General features: G+C 43.9%; 1 protein-coding gene across 5 annotated transcripts in view; it reads left to right on the top strand.

Annotated features, from left to right (window-relative positions):
• Window positions 1-26,804, top strand: part of CSMD1 (CUB and Sushi multiple domains 1) — a 2,044,057-nt gene that overhangs the window by 1,267,791 nt on the left and 749,462 nt on the right. For all 5 annotated transcript variants that reach the window (XM_086703086.1, XM_086703088.1, XM_086703085.1 and 2 more), the window contains one exon: window positions 14,042-14,154. In XM_086703086.1, the coding sequence (XP_086559212.1) occupies window positions 14,042-14,154 (113 nt within the window). The remainder of the gene's footprint in view (window positions 1-14,041; window positions 14,155-26,804) is intronic.

Raw genomic sequence — 26,804 nt, 5'->3', positions numbered from 1 at the left:
TGGAAGAAAAAAAATAGTTCAGGATGTCACTATGAGCTAAGCCTCTCTGGAATATTCTTTTGCATCAGTGAGTGCTTTTGAATATAATATTTAATGGGTATTTTTAGCCGTTTTGGTACAACTTTCTTTTAACGATATTCCAGTTCTTCTCGAGATGATTATGACTACAGACCAGTATTTGACTACGGTTTATCTTGTTACTGACTTACAGGGAAGAATCACAGTGAAGATTCAAATTAATTAGAATAATTGCTTTCAAGTGTGAGAGTCTCACTAGTATTTCTGTGGATATTAAAAGTACACACAAAAATGGCAAGAGTAAAACTTTAAGTTTTCATTGCTTTTCAGTCAGTTTAGTTAGTATTAAAGAAAAGTTGTATGTTTAATATTGCTTCAACTCTGCTTATCCATATTGACTTAAAAAAAAAGACAAAAAACACCACCATTCCTAGAGTAAAAGCAATAGCTCCTCAGGCATGGTGTGAGCAGGCCGGCGAGGAAGACAGCTGGCCTTTTGTGCACTGGTTACCCTCCTTCAACACAGAACAGATGCTTGAAAAGCCGTAAGTGCGAAGCAGGCTCTCCTTGGATAAGGTGATATGCATACATAATACACATATGTACATACACATAAGACGTACATATATACACATACATATGCATACACAATGCAATATATATAATATACATATACAATGTACATGCACTATAAATATAAACCTATATACAATGCGATATTCCTCAGCCATAAAATGAAGGAAATCCTGCATTTGCAACAATATGAAATTCTCTTGTGAAACTCCTTCTGCCGAAAGCCTGAACACAGATTCTCAAACCTGAGGATGAGGGGCGCCTGGGTGGCGCAGTCGGTTAAGCGTCCGACTTCAGCCAGGTCACGATCTCGCGGTCCGTGAGTTCGAGCCCCGCGTCGGGCTCTGGGCTGATGGCTTGGAGCCTGGAGCCTGTTTCCGATTCTGTGTGTCTCCCTCTCTCTCTGCCCCTCCCCCATTCATGCTTTGTCTCTCTCTGTCCCAAAAATAAATAAAAAAACTTTGAAAAAAAAAAAAAAACCTGAGGATGCTTTAAGAGTTAAATTATTTTGGGGCGCCTGGGTGGCACAGTTGGTTAAGCATCCGACTTCAGCCAGGTCACGATCTCGCGGTCTGTGAGTTCGAGCCCCGCATCAGGCTCTGGGCTGATGGCTCAGAGCCTGGAGCCTGTTTCCGATTCTGTGTCTCCCTCTCTCTCTGCCCCTTCCCCGTTCATGCTCTGTCTCTCTCTGTCCCAAAAATAAATAAACGTTGAAAAAAAAATTAAAAAAAAAAAAAGAGTTAAATTATTTATGTGAGATATTGAATCCTACCTACCAGCTAATGGGGATGATTGATGAGACCAATAACCCTTGCCTGACACGAAGGCAGAGCGTCGTCTACCCCCAGACTGGGGAGGCTGGCTTGAAGTTCTCTGGCAGCCAGCCCTCCAAGTTCACCCAGACTCACCTGTGGCTGACCGGACCTGAGCTCCTGCACATTTTCAAGAAGCAGCAGACATTTGGCTCAGTGAACAAGGGATTGTAGGTTGGGATGTGATTTACCTTTGACCAGCCCCCACGATCCCACATACCTACACGGATGTGCATTTTCCAAATCTAAAAGGCACTAAACTCAATATTCAACAATAATAAGGCAGATATACCTATCGTGTACTGTATGCTGAGTCCAAAAACCAAACTCCAGGCCTAGGGGCTTACTTCCTCTTCTGTAAAATGGGAGAAATGATACCGAATCCAAGTCAAACAAACAAATCCTAGTTGGGTGAAGGGTCTCTGTGCATCTCCTGCAAGACCGTGAAATGCATGAAACTGGGAGCATTGTCCTGAGCACAATAAACCAGAAGCAGGAAGAAAAATACCGATGATCTCACTCACATGCAGAATCAAGAAAAGCCAACTTCTGAAACAGAACTAGAATGGTGGTCATTGGGGTTTGGGCGTGGGGGAAATGGGGAAGAGGTTAGTCAAAGGGTATACACTTCCAATTAGAAAATGAATAATTTCTGGAAACTGATGTACATCACGGTTACTGTAGTTAATAACAGTGTATTCTATACTTGATAAGAGAGTAGGTCTGAAATGTTCTCACCACAAAGAAAGGCAACTATCTGAGGCGATGGGTGCATTAATTCCCTTGATTGTGGTGATCGTTTTACATTGTATGAAATCATCATGTTGTACCCCCCGAGTACATATAATTTTATTTATCAATTATGCTTTGATAAAGATGGAAAAAATAAAGTATAAATAAAACAAATAATTTTTTAAAATAAGTACATTGAAAGACATATATTCACATGATTAACCATCAACAACACGCTAAGCGGGTTCTGTGAGAGTATTTAAATATCTCTAGGATTTGCATTTCCTAAGGCCCATGTGATTTTGTGTTAGATTAATATTCAAGAGAATACTTTATTAAATGAAATTATTGGCAGATCTTAGGATAGGCCCTGCCATTTCTAAGACCGTTCCAGAAATGTGTGACATACAGACTTGGTTAAGATACGAGCAAGGAAGTTATGTATATCTTTGCCAGCATAGCTTGGAGGTGGCAAAAACACACGTACAAATTCCAATCACTGTACAACTAATGTCTGTCTCTAGCACACTTCACATTGAATGGGAAGTTCTCTTGAACTTCAAATCGGGTTTCCACGTGCCACGTAGACTTTCATGTCCATTCTTCACATGGTTTCCTGTTATTTTTCCTTTATTTCCCAACCGGAAACCTTCAGGGAGAATGGGTTGGAGCTGTGCTTTCTAAATACAGAGTATATAATCAGTGAAAGACGTTTCCAAACACAGATTGATCTGCAAGGGTGTTTCCTCTGAAAGTCTGGATGTCGTGAATTCCCCAATGCTGTTCCATAGGGGCTGTGACCGTGTGGTCAGATTAGTCCATGGGTGGGATGTTACAGCACCTGTCTCTTCCATCCTTCATGTTTACCTGGCCAAAGCCAAAGCATGTGCCTTGCACAACATTTGGGATATAGAAGAGAATAGATAAATTGAAAAAATTAACGGAACAATATGCTGCTCATGAACGTGAAACGGAAAATTGTTTATATCCAAAAACTTCTTAGCTCGGCATGTAGATAGATGCCTGCGTGCCCACACATGTATCACATAACATGTAGATAATCCAGTTTTCACCACTTGGCATAGGTAGAACTTGCATACCTAAGAGTGTACGTGTATATCATGCATATATATATGTGGAGGTGGTCAGATGTAATCCCTTTTCCCTGAATCACGTTGCTGCTGGGAGAGAAGCAAGACAAAACTGATGCCTTCTGGGATGGAAAAGTAGGAAACAGCACTGGGCACCCCCAGCCTGTCTAGCCCAGTGTGCGTGGGCTTATGCACACGGGTGAGGCCTGGAGGTCCAGGTGACTTGAGCAAAGGCCTGAGGCCACCCAACAGGGAGGGGGGGGCGGGGCATGGCTGGCTTTCAATCCAGGTGAGGCTGATGCCACAGTTTTTGTCTGCAATGATGGCAGGATTAGAGATGTGCCCCTGATGGAGGGAGGAGGTGGGCCTCCGCAAGAGCGCTAGCCACTCCGCGGCCTCAATGCAGAGCCCTGCGCGTGGAGGGAGCTCACCTCCTGTGACACGAAGGTAGTGGCCACAGACCGCAGCAGCCGGGAAGGCAGCAGCCGCAGACCCACACCCGGGGGTTGCGCGTACTTGTGTGAGGTGTAACCAGGTCTGCAGGAGCTGGGCGGCGACACAGGGGTGCCACTCGGTGAGACACCACAGGCTCTGATGATCTCAGGTGTCACAGCCCTACGCCTCGGGTGCCCTGTGATAGCAGTGGGGGCGGCTGAGCTCCTGCCGTGGGCCGTAGCGCAGCAAGGTGGCCGTATCGTACCAGCTGGTTGCATAAGGTGTTGCTAAAAAAATAAGTAAGTTTGCTAAAAAAATAAATAAGCTCATTTCAGGTTCTTGAAATGGTCTAGGATAAGACTAATCTTACCCCAAGATTAAGGAGAAAGTATTTCTTACAATGTTTTAGAACGCATGTATGCTAAAAATATCAAAGAGAAAATGATCAGTGATCCAGAAATCCAATGCTATCTTGCCTTAAAAAAAAAAAAATGTTGGTCTTCAGGTATTGACTGTGCATGCATTTATTATAGAGATCTGTGGATAATGTCTCTTTTAATGGCCAGAAAATGATGTCGATACTCATCCGTGTCTAGCACCAACTGTTAGCTGTTTTGAAAGTCCAAGTGATATAGGAGACAAAGAATGTTTTTCCTGTTGGCAAAATCCAGACACCTGTCTTCACAGATAGTTATAAAACGACCCACCAGGATATTGGACAGAGCAGAGGATTAGAGACACAGACTGGAAGATTCGTTTTCCAGGTCACTGACTTAGAGGCAGAAGAGCTTGCTCCCCGCCCAGGATCTGTAATACAGATATGACCTTGTGCCATGTATGTGTGGAACAGCTCCCCCCACACGGAAGGGCACGCACACAGCCCCGGATGCGGTGAGGCTGCCCTCCGGTGTAGGAAGGAAAAGACACCCATGGGCTGACTCTGCTCTCCGGGTCGGCCTCCTTCCCCTGTCTGGAGGGGGGCCCAGGGGCCCAGAGAACTTCCCACTGAGAAATGGTGTCAGAGCCCGCTGTCTCTTGACTGTCTTATCCTATTACTTGTCTGTCTGAGCCATTGCCCGGTCTTCATTCAGGGCAATTCCCTGAAATTTAGTCCTTGAGCTTTAGAGGACAGGATTTGTCATATTCTCTCCCAAATGATCCTCTCTGCTTGACCTCCGGGTTAATTCCTGATGCCTGGCTTGCTGAAGTCCTGGACACCTTTCTGACCCTCTCTCAAATCCCTCTTGTCTGTCCTGGGCCTCTTTGCCCCACCTCTAATAGATTTTATTGTCCTGCTCCCGCTCCTTCCTTGACACAGACTGATGTTTTCACTGTCTTAAGTGAGTCCGGCATTCCTGCTCTGGGTCCCGTGGATATTCTAGGAGAAACACAAAGAAGATGCCAGATCTGTCCCACTCAGTGTTCACACTCGACAGAGACTTCCCTGTGTGTGGAAAGATGGGAATGGCATTCTCATAAGGAGTTTAACTGTTCTGCAGTCCTACAGTGTGCCGCTGTTTGAGTAGCTCACATCGTGAGCAAAAATAAAAGCACAGAAACCATTCAAAGTGGGTATATTGAGGCTCTCTGGTGTATGCACAGTGCTGCAAGCATGAGGGAAATTAATAAGGTGTTGGCCGTGCCCTCAGTGGGCTCCCAGTTCAGTCGGGGAAGCGGACATCTACATAACCACCCACAGTACCACACACTCCTATCATCTCCATAGAAATATGCGAGCAGGTGCTCAAGGGTTACGAAGGCACAGGTGGTTGATCCTCCCCGCGGAAGGGAAGGAGTTTAAGAGGGATAGTCTTCTGCAAAAGCTTTGAAATTTGAGGAGAATTTAAACAGGCAAAAGCCAGTTTGGGACTCTGGCTGGGGGAGCGCAGGGGAAGCAGACCTGGAAGCTGGGCCACCTGGGACAAGCTAGGGAGCCACCCTCTGTCCCTACAGAGGACTTGGGAAAGAACAGACAGGAGATAAGGCAAGCAATGGTTGGAGTGTCTTCGGGAAGCGTCTTCAATTCCAAGCTAAGAAAGTTGACGTCTTTCTCGGGAGTGATTTGGAGCAATGAAAGCATTTTTAGGAGAGGCTCGTGCTGTGATTTAGCTTGGGAATCAGCACAAGCTGTTCTCGTCGCTGTCCCCAGTGCCCCCCCCCCTTATCCATTCAGCTGGCAAGTCACAACTCAGACATCACACCTCCAGGAGTGGCCTCCCCGCTCCCCAGAGGAGTGGAAACCCCCTATTGTGGACGCTTATGTGGGCTGCACTCCGCTGATGCCTGTTGGGACCACAGCTTGCTGGAAACTTATGTCTTCAGTGCCCGGCAGGGTGTCAGGCACACGCAGGTCATTTCTAATGTTGATTTGAATTACAGTTAGGGCAGTGATGTCGTAGTTACACAGAGGGACAGGAAGAGACCTCTCCAACAGCACGCATAGAGGTTTGGGTTGGCCAGGACACGGGCAGTGCCTGGTTAGAAGAGAGGAGTGTAGCAGACGTCACAGAGTTGCGTCCGAAATGCTCAGCGTCTGAGTAGATTTTGCATGCAGGTCTCAGGTGGAGAAGGCGTCTATGAGATGAGGGTATCTTGCACACTCTGATGCCTCCCTTGGATCCACTGCTGCCCTGCCTGATTTGGTGTCATCAGGATTACACATCTGAGAGCTTGCCACACTTACAGAAATCTGGGACATGGTGTGTCTATGGTCTAAGCGTCTGCCAAAGAGCTCACCAGCCACCAAAGGCAGAGCTGAGGAGGTGGGTACTGAGGACATTCCTGGAGCAGCAAGTGGTGGCTCTCTGGATTTCCTTAGGGATTATTACAATGAGTGGAGAATAGATGTCCTGTCCAGGAAGAAATGGAGCCCTGGGGGCATCCATTTAGATCATATTCCCTGGAGCTGTGCATGTCTGTGTGCAGAGACCTAGGTCTGGGGCACATGAGAGCCATTGTTATTTTCCTGGCACAGGTTCTCCACTCCTTCTTCGCTTTCCTCCAGGGTCACAAAGGTGTACGAGATACCCAACACAGACATTGCCTGGGCACAAACGCAGCCCAGCCTGGTGTGACAGGAAGCGTTGTTTAGAGCAGCGCTCACTTTGTGAAAGGCAGCCAGGGCTGGGCCACATGTTTAAAGTTACCGATTCCATTTATTAATCCCATCTGTAACGAGCTGCTCCTATATGCCCAGTGCCTGGCTAGGTTCCAGAGCGACAGCGGGGATAACACAACTTCCGCTCTGAAATGTCTCCATGAAGGCTCCAGGAGAAGACATAACCCGGGAGGAAGGATCTCAACTTCATGGTCAAGTCATGCTTCCCTGACAATGACACTCATAATCTGAAGTCGACAGGGGGACCAGGAATTACTAGCAGGCAAAGAGGAGGTGCACCAGGGTGGGTGGGTGTCCTGGGTCCTGGTGGGAGAGTGATCTGTACAAAGAGTCTGAGCAAGGAAGGAGCACTGGGCTTTCCGCTGGGAACTGAACCAAGTCAACCGCATCCATATCGGAGCATAGAAACCAAGGGTAGGGTGTGTACGTGGGGTGAGCCTAGAAAGAGGAGCCGGGAACTGAATGGGGGACGGAGAGCTCGAGAGGCTAGAAATCTTTTTATTAAAGGCACAGAATGTACAAGACGAACACAAAGCAGGAACAAGGTGATGGCTACAGACATGAGAGAAGATGACGTCCATGAGAGGGAGGAGAATAGCTATTGGCGTGCCATCCTGAGCGAATCTTCACAGGTACCTCGAGCAAAGAGTGAAGCTAGAGAGAAAAGCCATCCATGAGAGAGCAGACCTGCATGAGGGCTAATCATGAGTGCCATGGCGCGTGGAAGAGATGTCTAACAGAAAGAACAGATTGCGATGAAAGAAAGAACTTTCTAAAGGAGAGGTCTTCTCCTGTCGTATGCTTTGAAGTAGGCTAGGGATGGTTTTTTGTTGTTTGGTTATTTTCTTTTGTTATTGTAGCTGTGTCTCCCAGAGGGTAGATATGTGAGTGTGAAACTTTAGGAATAAATTTCTAGAAATATCTGTATATAAATGTATCTATTGTATTTTATATATATCTATGTACACGCATATTTATTTGTGCACACACACACAGACACACACACACACACACACACACACACACACACACACTTCTGGATCTCTCCTTTTCATTGCTTTTCAATGAACTTCCAAGGTAAAAACTACCTTTAACTTCCATCGTTACTTCCATCAAAGTCCAAAATATGGCTTAGAAGAAGCAATATGAACTCAATGTATGTTCAGAAGACAGTGGCTTTCCCTGGTAACATGAATAACACTCACTGAGAAGACTGACACTTCAGGAACCCTTTATTGGATCAGATTATTCCATTCCATTTTTATAAAGCAGAGGGAAGTGAAACACCACCCTCTGAATCATGTCAGTTACATGTCCAGAAGAGCACAGGAAAATCTGACAACTTCTAGATGACTTTCTGTAGATGACAAGCGATCAGCTCTTGGGAGTAATAGGTTTATGAAATTCTTGAGTCTCCTTAGGGAGGCTGGGTAATTCACAGTCTCTGTTGATGGTATTAATGCTTTCTGGCTTCTTAGTCATCACAGTTAAAGAGGTTTAACTAGAGAGAAACTCCCAGCAATTTATATGATGATTTTCTAAAGACATAAGAAATCTGGCTTAATGTCAAACAAGTGCTCAAACAGAGCTCTTTCAAAACCTTTCACATTTCCGAATGCATTTCAGAAAATTATCTCAATAAATTGACTTCATGTTTTTCGAGTTACGTAAGTAAAATGAATGAGTCACCGACACAAGGCAGTAATGGTTGAGAAGAAGAGGTACTCAAACCCCTCATTTCACACCTGAGAGTGTGGGACTGCGGGAGGTTAAGTGGGAAAGGAAGTTATGAACGTATTATAAATAGAACCCTGAAATTTATGGTAAAGCTATTTGGAGAAAGTGGAACAGACTGGCCGGTTCTATTTCGGCTCAAAGAAGGTCGTCTTAACTTTAAGTACCCCGCGGGTCCCACATCTATTTTTACTGTTGGCAGCAGCGAAACCTTGTTGAGTCTTTGAAAGAAATGAGTTTGCCAATGGATGAAATTGCCTAATTTGGCCATCTTGGGGGGAAGAGTGAGAACTACCAGTTCCTTTAGCCATGTCTAAAGGGACTGCTCAATATCCGCACTGTGAGGCTTTATGGGTTTCCTGACCTAGTTTGAGATGCTCCAGAAATGACGTGCCTCTCACATTCCCTCAGGAAGACCCTTTCCTGGCAGATCACCCTGACGTGTCCTTTATTTTTTAAGTCCAAATATACTTGAATCTCCTGATTTCACCAGGTAGTTTTCCTTTGCTTTTATGCGTATAGGATAAAAATTCAGAATATGTTAGACACTTTCAACTAATAGACAGAAACGTGTCTTGATCCCTGCCATTATTTCATCCTTTCTCTGTGAAATGTTTCTGCTTTGTATCTTATGCTCACTATTCATGTCAAGTTCCTACTATTGCCCCATAATCTCTCACGTCCCAAACTACTTACTTATTAGAAAACCAAATCCAGAAGAGTTCAAAGACATACAGCTAAGCACTGAGCAGGACTTTTCAGAGAAACAAGCCAACAATGATGGATGTTCAATCCCTGATAACTATACAAAGTGTTTAAAATGGGCCAGTTCCCCAAGATTATTAATAGGTTCAGAGTGACGGCATGTTCTACCCTATTTCCTCTCATTCCGGACTGTTTCAGAATGAAACATATGACACATGTATTAAAAGGTTTGTTTTCCATTACTGCCATAACAACTTCACACAACTATGAATGCTTAAACCGACATGGATGTATTATTTTATGGCCGTGCTGGTTATAAATCTTACACAGGCTATACTGGAATAAAACTAGGGTGTCAGCGGGGATGTTTTCCCCCTCCAGGCTCTAGGGAAGAAGGCATGTAAGGACCATCCACATTCTGTGGCTCGCGGCCCCTTTTTCCCTTTTCAGGGTCAACAGCCATGGCCATGACTCTAATGTGCATCCCCCTGACCTCCTTCCTGGGTTCCTTCTTCTCCCTGACTCTCCTCCTCTGTCTCCCTCTTCCATTTGTAAGGATTTTTGATTACATTGGGCTACCCCATAATCCAGGAAAATCTACCCTAGGTCTGTAACTTTATCACATCTTCAAAGCCCCCTTTTGCCACGTAAGGTGACATAGTCACAGGGCCTGGGGATTAAGCTGTGGACACCTTTGGGAGCCATTCTGATGCCACCAAGCTGTTCAGTTCAATTCTTTACATCTTGTCTGAATCATCCAAGTTCTTAGTAAATCTATTATAACAACCACTGGCTTGTGTATGAGTCAACTTCCTTTAAATTAGTTTGCAATAAAGGAACAATTGACTTTATAATGTAATCTTTCTGTTAAATGACAGCTTTAAGATTAGCCCAGGCCTGGGGCACCTCGGTGGCTCAGTCTGTTGAGCATTGGACTTTGGCTCAGGTCATGATCTCATGGCTCATGAGTTCGAGCCCTGCATCAGGTTCTGTGCTGACAGCTTGGAGCCTGGAGCCTGCTTTGGATTCTGTGTCTCCCTCTCTCTCTGGGTAACCCACCCCCCGCACCTGTGCTGTGTCTCTCTCTCAAAAGTAAATAAACATTAAAAAAATTTAGCCCAGGCCTGTGGAAGAGGACAGAAAAAGTCACAGTTCCAAAGGATATGCCTTATATAGAACCTCCACCAACCTGACACCCCAAGAAAAGAGGATATGAATATTTGTTTATTTCCCATGGACAAATCAAGAAATCCAAGCACGTCGATCCACTCTGGAGTGTGATTCACTGGCACGGCTTGCCTCTCACCACAGAAAATGAATTATATAATTATTACAAAGTCCTCACCCTTGATTCTATATGAAATGCATCTGTCCAGGAGTTACATATTTTTAGAAACTAGTTACACTACCTTCATATGTGTCACCTAATTATCTACCTGCTCAGTATTTGTACAAATTGCCTCATATTCGCCAAAGCAAGGGTCAGCAAACCATGGTCTATAGGCCAAACCTAGCCTATAAACTAAGAATGGTTTTTACATTGTTCAGTATTTGAAAAACCATCAAAAAAGAGTAACAACTGTCTTTCTCTGACTTATTATAGAGCATAATACTCTTTAGATCCATCCACATCACTGCAAAAAGATTTCATTAGTTTTCATTACATATATGTGTAATATATATGCGACATCTTTTTTTCTTTATCCATTGGTCAGTCAGAGGACTCTTGGGCTATTTCCATAGTTGGGCTGTTGTAGATAATGCTGCTATAAACATTCCGGTGATTTCATTCATATGTGGAATTTAAGGAAGAAAGAAAGAAACAAACAAACAAAAAACAAGCAAAAGGGGGGAAAAGAGAGGGAGACAAACAAACTCTAGAGAACAAACCGATGGTCACCAGTGGGGAGATGGGTGGGGAGATTAAGGACGCACTTGCTGTGCTGAGCACCAGGTGACACATGGAGGTATTGAATCAGTATATCGTACACCTGACACTCATATTACACTGTATGTTAATTAACTGGAGTTTAAATAAAAACTTGAAAAAAGAAAAAACGTAACATTTTGTTTAGTAGAAAAATTACATGACATGCAAACCTGCATAAGGGAAGTGTTCCTGGAACACAACCATAATAACCATTTTATGGCTGATTTTTCACTACAACAGCAGAGTCGAATGGTTACAGCAGAAACCACATTACTAGGGCACCTGAGTGGCTCGGTCGGTTAAGCATCCGACTCCTGATTTCAGCTCAGGTCATGATCTCATGGTTTCCGGGTTCGAGCCCCATGTTGGTGCTCTGTGGAGCCTGCTTGGGATTCTTCCCCCCCTCTTTGTCTGCCCCTCCTTTTCTTTCACACTCTCTCTCAAAAAATAAAATAAACGTTAAAAAAAAAAAAAAGAAACTGTATTCCTAGTAAACCCTAAACTATGTCTTCACTTTAGAGATGAAATTTGTTGATTGACACAAAACTATTATTTTTTGTGGGTCGGTGTTTGAAAAATGTGGGAGGTGGAGAGCATATTTACTTACTCACATTACTAATGTTGATACACAACTAAAATGCAATCCCACCCTGCTCTTGAGATCTGAACCCCTCAAAAAGAACCTAATTGAGGGGGGAAAATACTGTTAAAGCCTCAACAAGTAAACATGGAATTCAGTTATAAAACTGCCAGAGAGTAAATGTAGGTGAGCAGGATATACTGGGTTTTTGAATCCAGAAGTCACCTACCTTTTGGCCATTGTCAGTATCAGGCAAAGGGGTAACCTATTTCTAACAGAATCTAACACACGCTCACCAAGGTGGTGGGGGAGAAAGCCTTCCAACAAAGTAGCAGAGTAACGCAATGCTTCCTAGAAGCAGCTGTATCCGACCTCGGCAGTCAGAACTACATAAATCCAGGCAAATAGGCAGATCGGAGCGGTGTATTTCCTCTCACAGAAGATTATTTCAAATGGTGACATAAACACTGTTGCAATCGGTTACAGCCAAGGTTTGGCTTTTCTCTTTAAACGGATCCTGCACGTTTTTAAACCTGAGAGTTTAAATTGAACACCCTGACATCAGAGAGCTTGACTACGTATTTCATTTGATGCTGCTTTCCCTCCAGATAATGGAGTAAGGAGGGAAGCCAGCCCGTGCCTGGGGAATCCTGTGCACGGAAGACGGCTTGCAGCCCGGCCAAGCAGCCCTGCGGGCACAGGCCAGCCCACGAAGGGCAGCACAGATTCCAGCCACAAGTGGACTGCTTAAACCTTTGCTGATCACCGGCACTAATAAGCATCGTTTTGCAAATGTACTTGGCAACTGAGATGCAAAATAATCCTATGATGCATAACTCGGGGTGACATTTAAAACGCGCATCAGGGGCATTTACACATACCTCTTGATCATCTCTTTCAAGCCCTCGGTGGATGTGTTTTCAGGTCGTTTACATACTGGAAAGTAGAGGTTCAGAAAAGATAAGGCAACTGTACTACCTGAACTTGTACCAGGTGGGACCAGAGGTGGCCCCACCCAAGGATACTTCTGCCCTTGGCCAAAACCCAGCGTACCCCTGTGTCTCCGACAGGGAGGAGTTTTACCACCTGAGAAGACTTTCACTTCTTGGAGATGCCAGGTTTTCAGTAGCAGGAAGTAAATTACTCTTTTTCTTTTTTTTTTTTTTTTTTTTTTTTCTGACAACTAAACCACCAGTGTAAACTGGGAGGGGAGCTCCAACAGCTTAGCCAGAGATCGTGTCTGATTCTGAAAGATTTAAGTGTGTTTAAATACCTCTTGCCCCAAACATAACTTTACCTCATCTCAAATCTCTTCAACAATGCTTGTCCCCAACCCCCTAAACACTGCTCTTCCTCCCGTGGGTGGGGAAGGGCCACTGTTTGGAACTCTGTGCACAGGAGACTACAAATGCGGGATTCTATCAACAAGATGAACAGTGTATCTGAGGGCAGGTCAGAATCACAAAGTGTTGAAAGGGTGAAAGGCAGAATGTTACCGTTTGCCTATTTCTTGTCCTTTTAGAAGTCATTAGGGAGGGGCGCCTGGGTGGCGCAGTTGGTTGAGCGTCCGACTTCAGCCAGGTCACGATCTCGCGGTCCGTGAGTTCGAGCCCCGCGTCGGGCTCTGGGCTGATGGCTCAGAGCCTGGAGCCTGTTTCCGATTCTGTGTCTCCCTCTCTCTCTGACCCTCCCCCGTTCATGCTCTGTCTCTCTCTGTCCCAAAAATAAATAAACGTTGAAAAAAAAAAATTAAAAAAAAAAAGAAGTCATTAGGATTGAGGTCCTGATGAAAACAGGATCTGATAACAGATCCAAAGAATATCTTCTCATGTGTCCATCCTTAATAAAGAAGAATAAAAAATGTCAAGTATGGGTGAAAGCCTTCACGTCATCAAGGGTAAAATACAGCGCTGATATGCGGGCAAACGTGAAATTACCTGAGTCATTTCAAGGGGTCAGCACAGCTCATCAATGACTTCTGTCCTAAGCAGCTCAAAATCATGACTGTCAGCAGTCAATTTGAAAAGTGGGTTTGAGGGGCCCCCGGGTGGCTCAGTCGGTTGAGTGTCCAACTTCCGCTCAGGTCATGTTCTCGCGGTTCATGAGTTCGGCTCGGGCTCTGTGCTGACAGCTCAGAGCCTGGAGCCTGCTTTGGATTCTATGTCTCCCTCTCTCTCTGCCCCACCCCTGCTCATGTTCTGTCTCTCTCTCAAAAATGAATAAACATTAAATTTTTTTTTAAGTGGGTTTGATAGAGGACATTTATTGGTTGATTTATAAGGCAGATTTTTTTTTTCTGGTTCTCTTTTCCAGGCTGACTGGCATGAACCTTCCTTCTCCCGTTATAAGCAGCAAGAACTGGTTACGACTGCATTTTACATCTGACAGCAACCATCGGCGCAAAGGATTCAATGCACAATTTCAAGGTAAGAATGCCCCATTTGATATACAGAAAATAACGGAAGGTATTTTGGCGTTTTCACCCTCAAGTTTCAGGATTCCCTTGCCAGAGATGGAACTAGAGATATAAGCTTGAAAATACCTTCTAGAACTTTCGTAAACAATTGACTTTGGAAATTCTACAAAGGGTACTAGCAACTTACTAGTAAAGCTTTCTTGCTTTGACCGCATGCAATGTATTTTATTGTTTTCCTTGAATTATTACTATGTTTTAATCAGTAAGTCAATAAATATATATTAGCATTTATTTTAATTCATATTTACCTAACCGGAAAATATCCACAGTTGCCCTGTTGTTTTCTTTATCCGCTCCTTAAAAATGGTACAGCATATAGGCCACGTGAATATGCAAATGCAACATCATACCCTTTCAGCTGTAAAATATATTCACAGTACCTAAACCCAGCTACCCGCTTTAATAATTTACATGTACGTGAACATCAAAAGGAAAAATGTGAGATTTTTTTGCAGCTGACTGAAACAAAGTCTGTAGTCACCAGTATGTAGGTTTGAAACTTCCTCTTGGTATGGAACTTCTAGTGTTTATACCTGGATAATATAGTGTCCTTGCCCATGTGTTTTTAATAGTCAATAATCCTTATCGATACCATAAAAAGGATCCAACTTATTAGGAGAACCATTGAAAACAATTCCATTTTGCATTTGCAAATAACAATCAAATGAACCTGTCAGAAAGCAGGATGCCCTCCCAAGCAAACTTCTCATGCTTCCCCCAAATCATGACCATGAGCACATCAGTTAAGGCCGCATTCCCTAAACACTAGCCACATGCAAGCCAGGATGCCAAACGAGGAGATTCTAATAAGCCCCCACGCTCCTGATCTAGTAGGTCAGAGAGACAGTTTGCAGACAGCTCCCATGAAAGGCAGAATGAAAAGCGAAATCATGCCAGCCACTCCAGGAGAATTTAGTAACGTTCCAACAAATGGTCTGGACGTGTCCTATCTAAAAGCCACTTTAAAATCCGTACTGCCTTCATTGTGTCCTTTTGGACAAGAGGTAGAAAACAAAGAGTAATTTTCAGGGGCTTGAATACAGATAGTGCTGGGGAGCACACATGGAGGAGGAGTGCTGGTTTTATTTGCCACCGGGGTCCCCGGGGCAGGGGGACCTTCGAGGAATTGCCAGACTTCAAATGCAGGGCCAATTGTGTTTTACCAAAATGTATTCGTCTATCATCAGGAGCCTTGCCCATCTCACATCGTCTTCTGATGCTGCCAGAGTTCTTACCTTTATCTTCTTTGACTGCAAATATACGGTTTTATAGGAGTCATTACACTTGGCTTCTTTTCCTGAGATCAGGCAAGGCTGATCTCCTTTTTTAGAAATCTCTATTTGCCTTTAGCTTTTAAGGCCACATACCATGCCTGTAGTCATAACAGGGGGCATACATAACATATGACACATATATATGTTGTACAGTCTGCATCTGGAGCCCTTTCTTGTCCAGCAAGAAAGCAGGACACAGGATTAAAAATGCGAGAGGAGACAAGAGCCCGGGTAAGGGTCTTTGCTCTGTTTTTATTAGGGTCAGGAGGCTTACAAACATGGTGATGGACGTGCACAGAGACAATAAATCTGTGAACACTAACTCAGGGGCCTGAGGGCAAGATGTGCGGGGTTAGCGGTTTGGGTTACTACAAAGCAAAATCCTGGCCCTGGGCTGGAGGTTGTTTACAGCAGACGTGAGGCCCCACCTCCTTTACAGAAACAGGCCTAGGGGACAAGGAAGACAGAGCAGGCCACCTCAGGGTCAACAAGGCACCTTTCTTCTGCTAATTAGCTCCCCTCAGGGCAACTTTGCCTGCAGAGGTCTACAGCCCTATTTACCTGTTTACCTCCTTGGATCCTTCCTTCCTGTGAAAGCAGCTTCCTGCTCTTGTACTAAGTTGGAGGGATGTTACCCGCCCTGAATACCTAATCTTGTTTACCTCATCTTGGAGGTTTTCATCCTGAGATTCCCTATCCTTATACCTTTGTCCTATACTGGGACCTTTGCCCTGTTTACCTATTCTGGGACCTTTGCCTGGGAAGTTCCATCTGAGTTTTGTCTATATCCACCCATATCCACAGAGATATATAGCCCCGACTCAGAAAAATCCTAAATCAATATTCAGAAGGCAAACTGACTGACCAATAGGTAGGTAGGTTGATCAATAGGGTCGTTCTATAACTACTGATTGATCTTCTCAAAAGGTCCTGATCCTGATTAACAGATTGGCATTGAACCACAGAAGAAATTTCTAGGTATCGTTCCTCAAACCGGATCAGTGAATTTGGCATCTATACCAGTGATTGGAAGAAAGGCAAAAAATAGAATACCAAATTAGAAGAGGGTCCAAATTGGTAGATATAAGTAACATTCTGGTTGACGGAAAATTGTAATAGCTTAGACATATCAGCCATTGATAAATAAATAAATATGAATCAACTGTATATAACCATATATAACCATATAACTATTTATATAATTAGCTAACCATACATACATATATTATTTAATATATGTAAATATAGTTATATATAACCAATATACATATGGTTAAAATTATACACACACACACACACACACACACACACACACATATGGAGTGATGAATAGAAAATTTGCACATAGTGCAAAAATATAAAAAGATGCAGAACTATAAAAAGGAATGAACATGAACATGGCTTAACAGTAATATATTCGAAAACCTCTCCAGGCGGACTTTGAAGTTCAACTCCAAGACAAACTGATTTCAGGGAGCTGCCAAATGTTTACTCTCATTAGAACACAGACCCTTATCTCAAAGGAGGAGTCATGCCTAAGACCACATCGAAGCAGACAATATGTGGAAGATAGGGGTCAGTACCAGATGTTACCCTTCTGAGAAGGAAACCAACCAAATGGGCAGCATCCAGGATGATGTCAAGAAACCTTCAAGAGAGGACGCAAGGACCACTGGCTTAAGGAATGTGGTAAATGTTATACAGGAAAGTATTGCATTCATTTTTGCTGGTCCAGAGGGAAGAAATATCACTAATTAATGGAAGCGGAAGCTACAGATAGTCCTTTCTGCTGATTCTAGAACATGCCTATGGGCCCCAGAAGGCAAGAGATGGCTCAGTAGCTCAGGATGAGACGAGTCTCCTCTCAAAGTCCCCCCCCCGCCCCCCCACCCCCCCATCCCCAGCCACCCTCCTGGCCCCCTCCCTGCATGACTTTGCAGTCAGGAGCATTCAGGTGTTTCATTCGACGGGCCAGCAGGAACCTTCCTGACACACGAGGAAAACAGGTTGTGCATCTAGCAAAGTCTTTCCTTTTTTCTCTGCTGAGATTGAACTCCAGGGGCCCCAATTTGTATTGGACATTTGTTCCAAGGAAACAACAACAAAACACAAACAATAATAGACACCAAGGTTATTACCAACACAACTGCAAAAAAGAAAAGCATAGTAGATGAGCAATCCAGAAAAGCAATGAGAGAAACAATAGTAGTAGTGAAAACTTACAGTGTGTTTACCGAAGGCTGTTTTAAGATCTGTGTATATATTCCATTAGAGTCTGAATCCTGGGTTAGTCGGTGGAGGAGGGGAACGTTTTTTAGAAATATACATTTCTAAGCTTATGACCTTTTAAACATAATTGCAGTCACGTGGATCATTTATGGTCACTATCAAGACTATACAAATTCCATCAGTATTCCTCGGTGTAAATATGATTACAACTTATGTAGGATACCTATAAAAACTCTTTGTGATTCTAAGCTGCTAATGAAGCCTTCGGGTGGGATCTCTGGATGACAAACTTCTTCTCTGTTCAGCAGTACCGTGCATGAGTAGAATTTTATAACTTCTAACAACAAAGAATAGCTTCTTTTTAACTTGGTGCTTTTCTTGGTCAAATAAACAACCACCACAACATACTCTTTCTTCTCTTTGTGTCTTTAACTTTCATCTCTATACTCTTTATTCTCTGGATTTTACACTTTGTTCTGTGCTTTCATCTCTTCAATCAGGCAATAAATTATGCCAAAAGTAGTAGTGAGGTTGACTGACAAGTAAAACTGGTCTATAGTTGCTACTCCTAAAACATGTTCACTTTTAAAATAGCAATGTGAACAAAGAAGTGGAAAATGCAATAAAAGCCACTTGATATATTTGCAATATCTTGTGTATATATTGGGTTCTCATGGAATGACAGATTTATGTAGGACACATTATTTCTTTAAATCAGCTGAAAATTGAGCTCATTCATTATATGTTGCCTCCCTCATTAATTATAATTAAATAAGTGCCTTGTTAGCACAACCTCGTAGACATTTTTGACGTCTGCAAGATGGATTTTCTAAAGATATGTTGATATTGAACCACAGGCACCACTTCCCTCTTAGGTAACAATATGTGTTGAGCTCTACTTTTACATATATTTACCTGGCTACTTATAAAAATACAATTTTCACAAAATGAAACTCTCATTGCTTTCTGAAACTGATAAATCATTTTGAGTGTCTGTCATAAAGTACCAGTTTACACAGAGAACACCTGTCTCATAAATCAAGGGAAAACCTGACCATGGATTTAAATCTTGTGTTGACACAAATAATTAGCTTTCTTTTTAGGTGATAGCTCTATGTAACTATTCATTTTACTTCGTATTTAAAAAAAATTTTTTTTTTAATGTTTATTTATTTTTGAGAGAGACAGAGCATGAGCAGGGGAGGGGCAGAGAGAGAGGGAGTCACAGAATCCGAAGCAGGCCCCAGGCTCCGAGCTGTCAGCACATAGCAGGGCTCGAACCCACAGGCCGAGAGATCATAACCTGAGCTGAAGTCAGATGCTCAACCGACTGAACCACCCAGGGGCCCCGTTTTTACTTTGTAGTTAAAGTGGAGAGCTTTAGGGGCACCTGGATGGCTCAGTCAGTTAAGCGTCTTTCTTCAGCTCAAGTCATGATCTCGCAGTTTGTGTGTTTGAGTCCCGCATGGGGCTCTGTGCTGACAGCTCAGAGCCTGGAGCCTGCTTCGGATTCTGTGTCTCCCTCTCTCTGCCCCTCCCCTGCTCTTGCTCTGTTTCTCTCTCTCTCTCTCTCTCAAAACTAAATAAACATTAAAAAAAATTAAAAAAAAATATATATATATATATTCATACAGCAGGATACTAGACAAAAATGAAAAAAAGACAAATGACCTCCACATGCATAATGTTGAATGGAAAGATCCAGGCACAGAAGCGTGTGCATTGTATTGCCCACATAAATATACTTGCATAATATAAATAGTATTTCAGGAATATATGCATAGAAAATTTAGGATTCTAAAAACTAAGTGTTTACGTGGGTGTTCATTACTAAAAGAATATTTTTACTGTGTGTATGTGTATGTAAAATACTTGAACTTAAAAAGTGCTTTTAGAAACGGTTAGAACAATTCCTATCCAAGAAAATGACAAGGTGTTTAGAATTCTTTTACAAACAGGGCTAGGCCAAAATACCTACAGAAACCCTACTCAATGCCATGGTGCAACTGAACGTCAAAATTAGAAGCCCCAACCCGCACACAAGGAAGGGGGTTAGTAAGTGACAGGGCTTGCACAACACAGCTTGTAAATGGCAGGCAGCGTCAGGATGTAAATAGAAGTCTCTGATCTTTCTTTTCAATGTCATCCTTTCCAACCCTATTTTCACAATTGACTTGCTGCCCTGATTTACGAGTTCCGATCAAAACATCTTTCTTTGGGGAGCAGTGATTTATTTTTGTAAAGCAGAAATCCCACTGAAGAAAGCAACACCCAGGGACAGCTCTAAGTTAGTGGCAACGTTATCTATTTTCTCAGGTTGATCTATTCCAGGCAGAAAACTGGCAGACCACTGCGGGAACAGGTGCAGCAATGATGGGAGGGGGTTGGCAGAAATCATAAATCTGGAACATGAGGTACCGAATAAGAGAATGAGCAAATGTATTCACGAAGAATGTGTGTGTGTGTGTGTGTGTGTGTGTGTGTAACTACTGGACAACAAGATAGAAGGTAGTGTTGGAAAGAAGTTAAAAAATTGAAACACGATTCTGCAGAGGAAGGAAAATGAAAAAATAGAGCAAAGGAACAGTTTCACAGCATGGCTAGGGGCAGGCCCAACTGACAGGTTCCACTGGCACAGACACCTTGAGAAACGAGGAAGCCACTATGCAGACACTCTGTCCACAGTGTTCATCCTGCCCCCTTCCCTTCGACCATGAGCGATTGACTGTGTGGCTCAGAGAGAACAGGATTGGAGGTAGGATTCCTTGGTCTCAGTCCGTCCTGACTCAGTCTGGAGTCTCAGAAACTCCAGGTTAACTGGAGAGATGTCCCTCTAGACCTATAGTCCTCCTATATAGTGAAATCTGTTTCCTGTCCTAAGAATGGGGAGAAGAACAATGCTCACCCGGGCACAGAGGTGGAGATTAAAAAGGTAATACATTGGAGGCATCTAGCACAGTGCCCAGAATGGGCTCCCATGTGACTCATAAACTTGGGTTTGTAATCTCGAGCCAGGGAAAATACCTCAGTTAACCTGTCTCTCTGTCTCACAGACTTCGCATGGAAAACCCAGTAAGTGCTTCGCGGGACTGTATTACTTTCACAAACTTCCTGGAACTTCTTAGAATGATTTTCAGTTCCCAACTGCTTTGTCTCTTACTCCCCTGCCTCCCTCTTTCGTTTACACTACCTCACTGACCCAAGTCCGATGACCATTCATTGGGATGCCACCTCAAGTCATTTGGAATTAAACTCTCTCCAGCTCCCTTATAGGACACCGGCAGTGTGGGTTGCACGGTGCCAGGGACACAGAACCAAACATGACGAGCCACGTTTCAGCCCCTGGATTCCAGCGAAGAAGTCAGGGAGACACATAAGCTGACCATCTGCATACATCGTGGGTGAGATTATGCACAAAATGCCCTACAATTAGAAAGATGTACCTCGACTGACTTGGCAGGGCGTTTGTAGGAGGTTTCCTGGGGGAGAGGGTGCCTGCACTGTGTTCAGGTCACCAGGAGAGAGGGAGGAGGGGGTTCTGAGTACGAGAAAAGTGCGAGCAGACCCAGAAAAGCATGACATGTCACGGTGTGTTCAGGCTCCTGCAAATATTGATGGTTCAATACTGAGGTGTGAAGGGAGTCAGACAGAGCAATGAGAAATAAAGCTGGAGAGGATAGCTGGATCTTGGAAGGATTTTATGCTATCCTTACAAACGTAACTGTACCGTGGGTAAACAAGAAAGATCACTGGAGTGTTTGTGGAGAGGGAAAATGGAGAACAATGCACACATGTTCATCGCCCAAGCTGCTGGTAAGTTCCCCTTTGTTAGCTTGCAGGTAGTGCCCAGGGATAGCTCTGAAAGAAGGACCATGTACTGGAACATTCTAAGACAGTGAGCACAGGAACAAAGATTGTCCCTAGGTCATCATGTTTAAAGAAGAGGAACAATGTTGCTGAGGTACATGAATTTGCCCCTTAACAAATTTGATCCCTAAAGGGATCCAATGCCCTTCAGTCCAAGGCTTTGCCACAGTCAAATTTAAGGAATTAGTATATTTGAGAGAGAGTGTGTCCATCAGAAGTGTGTGTATGTGTGTGTTTGGTGGTGACGGTCATAGAAACTTCTTCAGAGCCCAGTCAGCCGGGTGCTAGACAAGACAGTGATGCGAAGCCTGGTGGGACAGATTCCCAGGCTCAGCAACAGTGGTCTGGTCGTATCCCAGCTTTCTCCTGGGGACACATGAAGGGGTCAGTATGAATGAACACATTTCACCAACAGTCACGGTACCCCCAGTGTGCACCAGTAACACCTCTGTTTACAGTAGTGGTCAATAAAGGAAAGGCCTCTGCTCCCACGGAGTGGCCATTGTAGACAGGATGAGACAATCCATCCAACCAGTCAAGAAACAGCACGTGGCAACTGCAGGGTGGGAAACTTTATCACTCGGTCAAGAAATAGCCTTCCTCGCATCATCTCCTGAGCTGAGATCCGAATGGACTGTGTAGGTCAAAAAGAGCAAAGCAGACACAGAACAGAGCAAGTCCCAGTCCCTGGAGGGAGGAGGAACCGCAGAGGGACAGGAACACACTGAGGTGTGGAAAAGCTCAAGAGATGCGTTGGGGCAAATTCCTGCAGGGCCGTGTGGGGGCATCCACAGTGGGAGACTGGATTTATGTCACGTACAAAGTGAGACTTCAGAATGTCTGGATGAGAAAGTGATGTGACCCGATTTCCATTTTGAACATATCATTTGAGTTTTTCTGTAGAGAATGCAGTTCTAGACCTTAATATTCTGTCCCCTCGATGTGTTATGGCATTCCTTATAAATTAATAAATGATCATGGTGGTTCTTACTGCCTTCTCTCTTGTCTTGACTACTTGACCACATCCTGAGATATAGAACGTGTCAGAGTGCTAGAAAATCATGCTTTCTGGTCTACCGTGTTGAGGGCACCCTGAGCTAAAGGGCCTGGAGGGTTGTAGTCCTGGCTCAGGTGATATGCAGTTTTAATGTTCTCATTTGTCCAAACTGCCACTTGGCCAAAAATCTTTACCTACTGCACAGTGTGCTCTTGGGCTGGCTGTGCAACAATCTCATAGACACATCCCACTTATGTTGTAAAAGACAGTAAATAAAACAGGTATGATTTTGTGTGTCTCTCAATATATTTAAAAAACCCTAATGGTAAAAATTCATTCTGAACAGCTGTTTGGTGTCTACTAAGAAGAATGAAGAGAATGTGTTTAAATTTGAGTAGTAATTATTTTGACTAAACATTGAGGGTAATATCTTACTAAGTTGAAATAAGAGAACATATTTCTTAAGGAAAGCGTGCAGTTTTATTCAACAGAGATGTTAAATTAATAGATAGAGTTCTCACCTCGAGGCAGCCCTAATGGAGTAAATGAACTTTTGAGTTAGTTCCAGACTTTTGATTTAAATCAATGCATTTTCATGTATCGATTTATTTTAAAGTTGTGTTGGAAATATTAACACATGATAAATCTTAGTCGTTGTATATCAAACCACTTAAACTAGACCCTTTCTTTTTCTAAACTTCAAAACGTGGTTCATCCTGGAAAACGGGAAGCCAACAATGTGACACAGTAAATCACAGCTATTTAAAACAGACTAATACATGGCAACAGCAGGTGGGTGTTAAGTTTTTATGCATAAAGAACAGAAAAGCTTAGGAGGGTTATTATTCCCTCGGTAAATCGTATTTCTACAGTTTCGGCTTATGTGACATTAAGAAGTCACATAAGAAGTCGTTCTGGCTTTCAGTTCAACGAACCCCTAACTGTACCCATTCTTCATGCTTTTTGTCTCTTGCTGGCAGTTTGATCGGTCCAGTTTGCAGACTACGTTTAGTGCTTATGGGCTAAATGGGCGCATCTGCCTCTTGCAGGACATGCATGCTTTGGAAGCTAAGACAGGACGCTGCCCATACCAGGAGGCTGTCAACCCAAGTTGTCGGCATTTACAAGGACAAGGGAGCCTCAGAGTGTGGTTCCTTCCCTCCGAGCGGCTGTAAACCGCTCACCCAAAGCAGTTACAGCGTGGCACCGTAGGGCCGCCCGGCTCTGTTAGTGCTGCAGGAAGCCAGTCAGCTTAGAACGGACGCATCACACTGCTTGTTCTCTTAGTCATCTGGGTCAGGTTGAAGAGCAAAGCGGTGCCCAGTCGGCATCATGAGTAATCCAGGATGAGGCAGTTAGCTTCGGCACTACCAGTGGCCGCCTCATGGGACCAGAGCCTCACGCCTCTTACGGAATGCTAGTGCCCACGTCTCAGGGCAGAAACACAACCCCCAACACGAGTGCAGATGTGAGTTCACGCTGGGTTTGGAAGCAACGTGTGGCGGGAGGATGCGTGCTGTAGCCATTGAAAACTGTGGTGGGAGAGTTTATTTTTGTTCAGATGCAGACTGTTTCCCTCACATCACTTCAGTGTATTTCACGTTACTCATCTGAAAGTCCTTCCTCTACCACAACAATTCCCGGGAGGTTTCTCCAAGGGTACCGTCCATCTGGTAAACAGTCTGAGTGGTGGTTTCTAAAGGCTCACAAGGTTCCAGCCAGCATCTTTGCACAGTTGACCACCATGACCTTTACCATTGGAAGGGCTGTGTCTTTTCACTCCATGGGAGATCTGAAGTTAACTCTTGACCATGACATTGCGTACAATTCACTAACCCAAGATATATTTAACTGAAGAATATATATCACATAAGGTATAGAGTTCTAACTATTTTCCTATAGTTACTTTAAAATTTACCTTGAAACTAATAGGAGCTTTCTCCAGACATATACCCAGGGCTGCGATTCAGCTCGTCTGTCCATATTTATTGTGAAAATACTGACTTACGAATTACCTGACAAGCCACAGCCTATTTATCTGAATGGCCTCCTGGATATCCTCGCCCTGCCTGACCCGGGTTGTCCTGCAGAATGCCTCAGTGTTAGCTCATGAAATTCCTTAAAGATTTAAGCTCTAGAGTAACAGTCAGCTTCAAACCTGCCCAGAGGTAGAAGAGTTAGCGGCTTGTGCTGTTTGAATCATGCCTGCGATATACCAGGTGCCCAACACATTTTAAAACGTCCTCCCTAAATATATTCATAGTAGCTACGTGTGACTAGCCAGCTATGTGGAACTATTTATTAAACACACCATTAAGTTCTATAGAAATATACAGCAAAACAAATATGGACGTCCTTCTTTCTAGAGAAATGTACACTAAGCCTCTAGAAGACTTAGGTTAGCATATGTAGCTAAGTCACTAACTCTTCCTCATTTTTAATCCATTGGTAACTGTCTTTGGCTGGTATTTTGTTGGTTCCTTTTGGTTTGGTTTGGGTTTTTTTTTTTTTCCTCCAAAAATTAAAGAAAACAACTTCCTAGGTAAATCTTCCCCTGTTATAAATGCCCTCATACTTCCCAAGCCTGGGGCTCAAATCTGGTCATGCTGGGTCCCTGTGTAAAACATCGCTGTAGTTCCCATCATGTACAACACACAGAGCAGACACCAAAGCTCTCAAAGATATGTCTCCAGCCTTCCTTTGCAGACTCCTCTTTTAGCCCACATTGCAGACACCGCACACTCCTCTTACGAAAACACTCACTTTGTCGGGACGCATCATCCGGTCCCCACCCTGGCCCTATGTTCCCACCAACACATGCAGCCCCCAGGGTCTTTGACTCCCTTCCTCTTCAGAGAAGCCTTCCCAGCCTCCCTCACCAGCACCGATCACGCACCTGCATGTACCTGCACAGCACTTAGCCTTTTCTTATGACTTTTGTTTTGAGCTACGCTGAAGTTTAATTGACAAATAAAATTGTACATATGCAAAGCGTGCTATATCATGATCTACTTGCACAGTATGGAAAGATCTCCCCCGTCACGCTAATGAACACACGCATCACCTCACATACTCACCTTTGTTTTTGTTTTTGTTTTCTTACGATGAAAACATGTAAGTTCTATTCTCTTAGCAAATATCATGTATACAATAGAATGTTATCAACTGTAGTCCCCAGGGTACGTGTTAGATCCTGAGGCCTTATTCATCCTATGACTGATTGGTTGTACCTACCAATCTCTCCTGATTCCCCCTGCCCCCCGCTGCTGGAAACCACTTTCCTATTGTCTACTCTCCATTTCTGAGTTTGATTTTTTTTGTTTTCACATATATACATCACACAATCACTTGCTGTGAGGATAATAAGGTAGTTGTTTTGTCGTTTTGTTTTTGTTTTTGTTTTTTAAGAGCAGAAGCACCTCTCTGTTGTCTCCAGCACTCAACGAAGTGATCTTCAGGGATAGCATGCACTTGATGTTTGTTGAATGAGTAGCTGAACTCCTGAGCAAATCAAAAGCACGTGGAAGGGATCTACTACCCTGTATCCATTCAAATGGTAGCATGGCCTAGTGGAAAGAGGTTGACATATGGAGTCTGAAGACCACTGTGACCTTAGCCAAGTCTTTTAGCTTCTGCAGATGTCTGTTTTTTCATCCATAATAGTGCTCACCACAGCTGCCTTGCAGGAAGAACACCGTGGGGCTCAGATGGGGAAGCCACACAAAGGCCGCGTTCCAATGTGGCGCAGATCTGATTGCTTTAGCTACTGCTGCGGTCTGTGCTTCTGTGTCTCGTGTAGCGAGATGGCTGGGATACCGCGTGCCCCGGAGGCCTCTGTGCCTCTTCGCCTCTCCACCGCAACTTGCCTCATCTACACGAACGCGCGTTACCTGTGGCAGTCAGGACACAGTCAGAACTCTTCACGGGGAAAAAAGTTGGGTGGCTTGTATCATAAACTCCTTTCTCTCTGATCCTTCCCAACCATCTCAGGAGAGCCTAGACCTGAGTGGTGACCCTAAGGGTAGGCAAGCCGGACAGACCAGTGCTCTGTTACCTGCAAGGCCACAGAAGCAAGAGCAGAGGCTGTGAGCTTCTTACTGGGAAGCACACACAGTCTTCGGGGAATGTGTCACTACCTTGGTGTCCCGTAACGTCCTTGGGTACTGGTTTCCTTGTCATATAATCTTCCAGCCTCTTCAGACCCTGGATGTGTATAGTTGGAGGCTGGAGGGG

This window comes from Puma concolor, chromosome B1 (genome assembly GCF_028749965.1).
Source record: "Puma concolor isolate L17-30 chromosome B1, mPumCon1.1.hap2, whole genome shotgun sequence".
In the NCBI taxonomy this organism is placed as follows: domain Eukaryota; kingdom Metazoa; phylum Chordata; class Mammalia; order Carnivora; family Felidae; genus Puma; species Puma concolor.
Note: the sequence above shows the minus strand (reverse complement) of the source record. Positions and strands in the feature narration are given on the sequence as shown.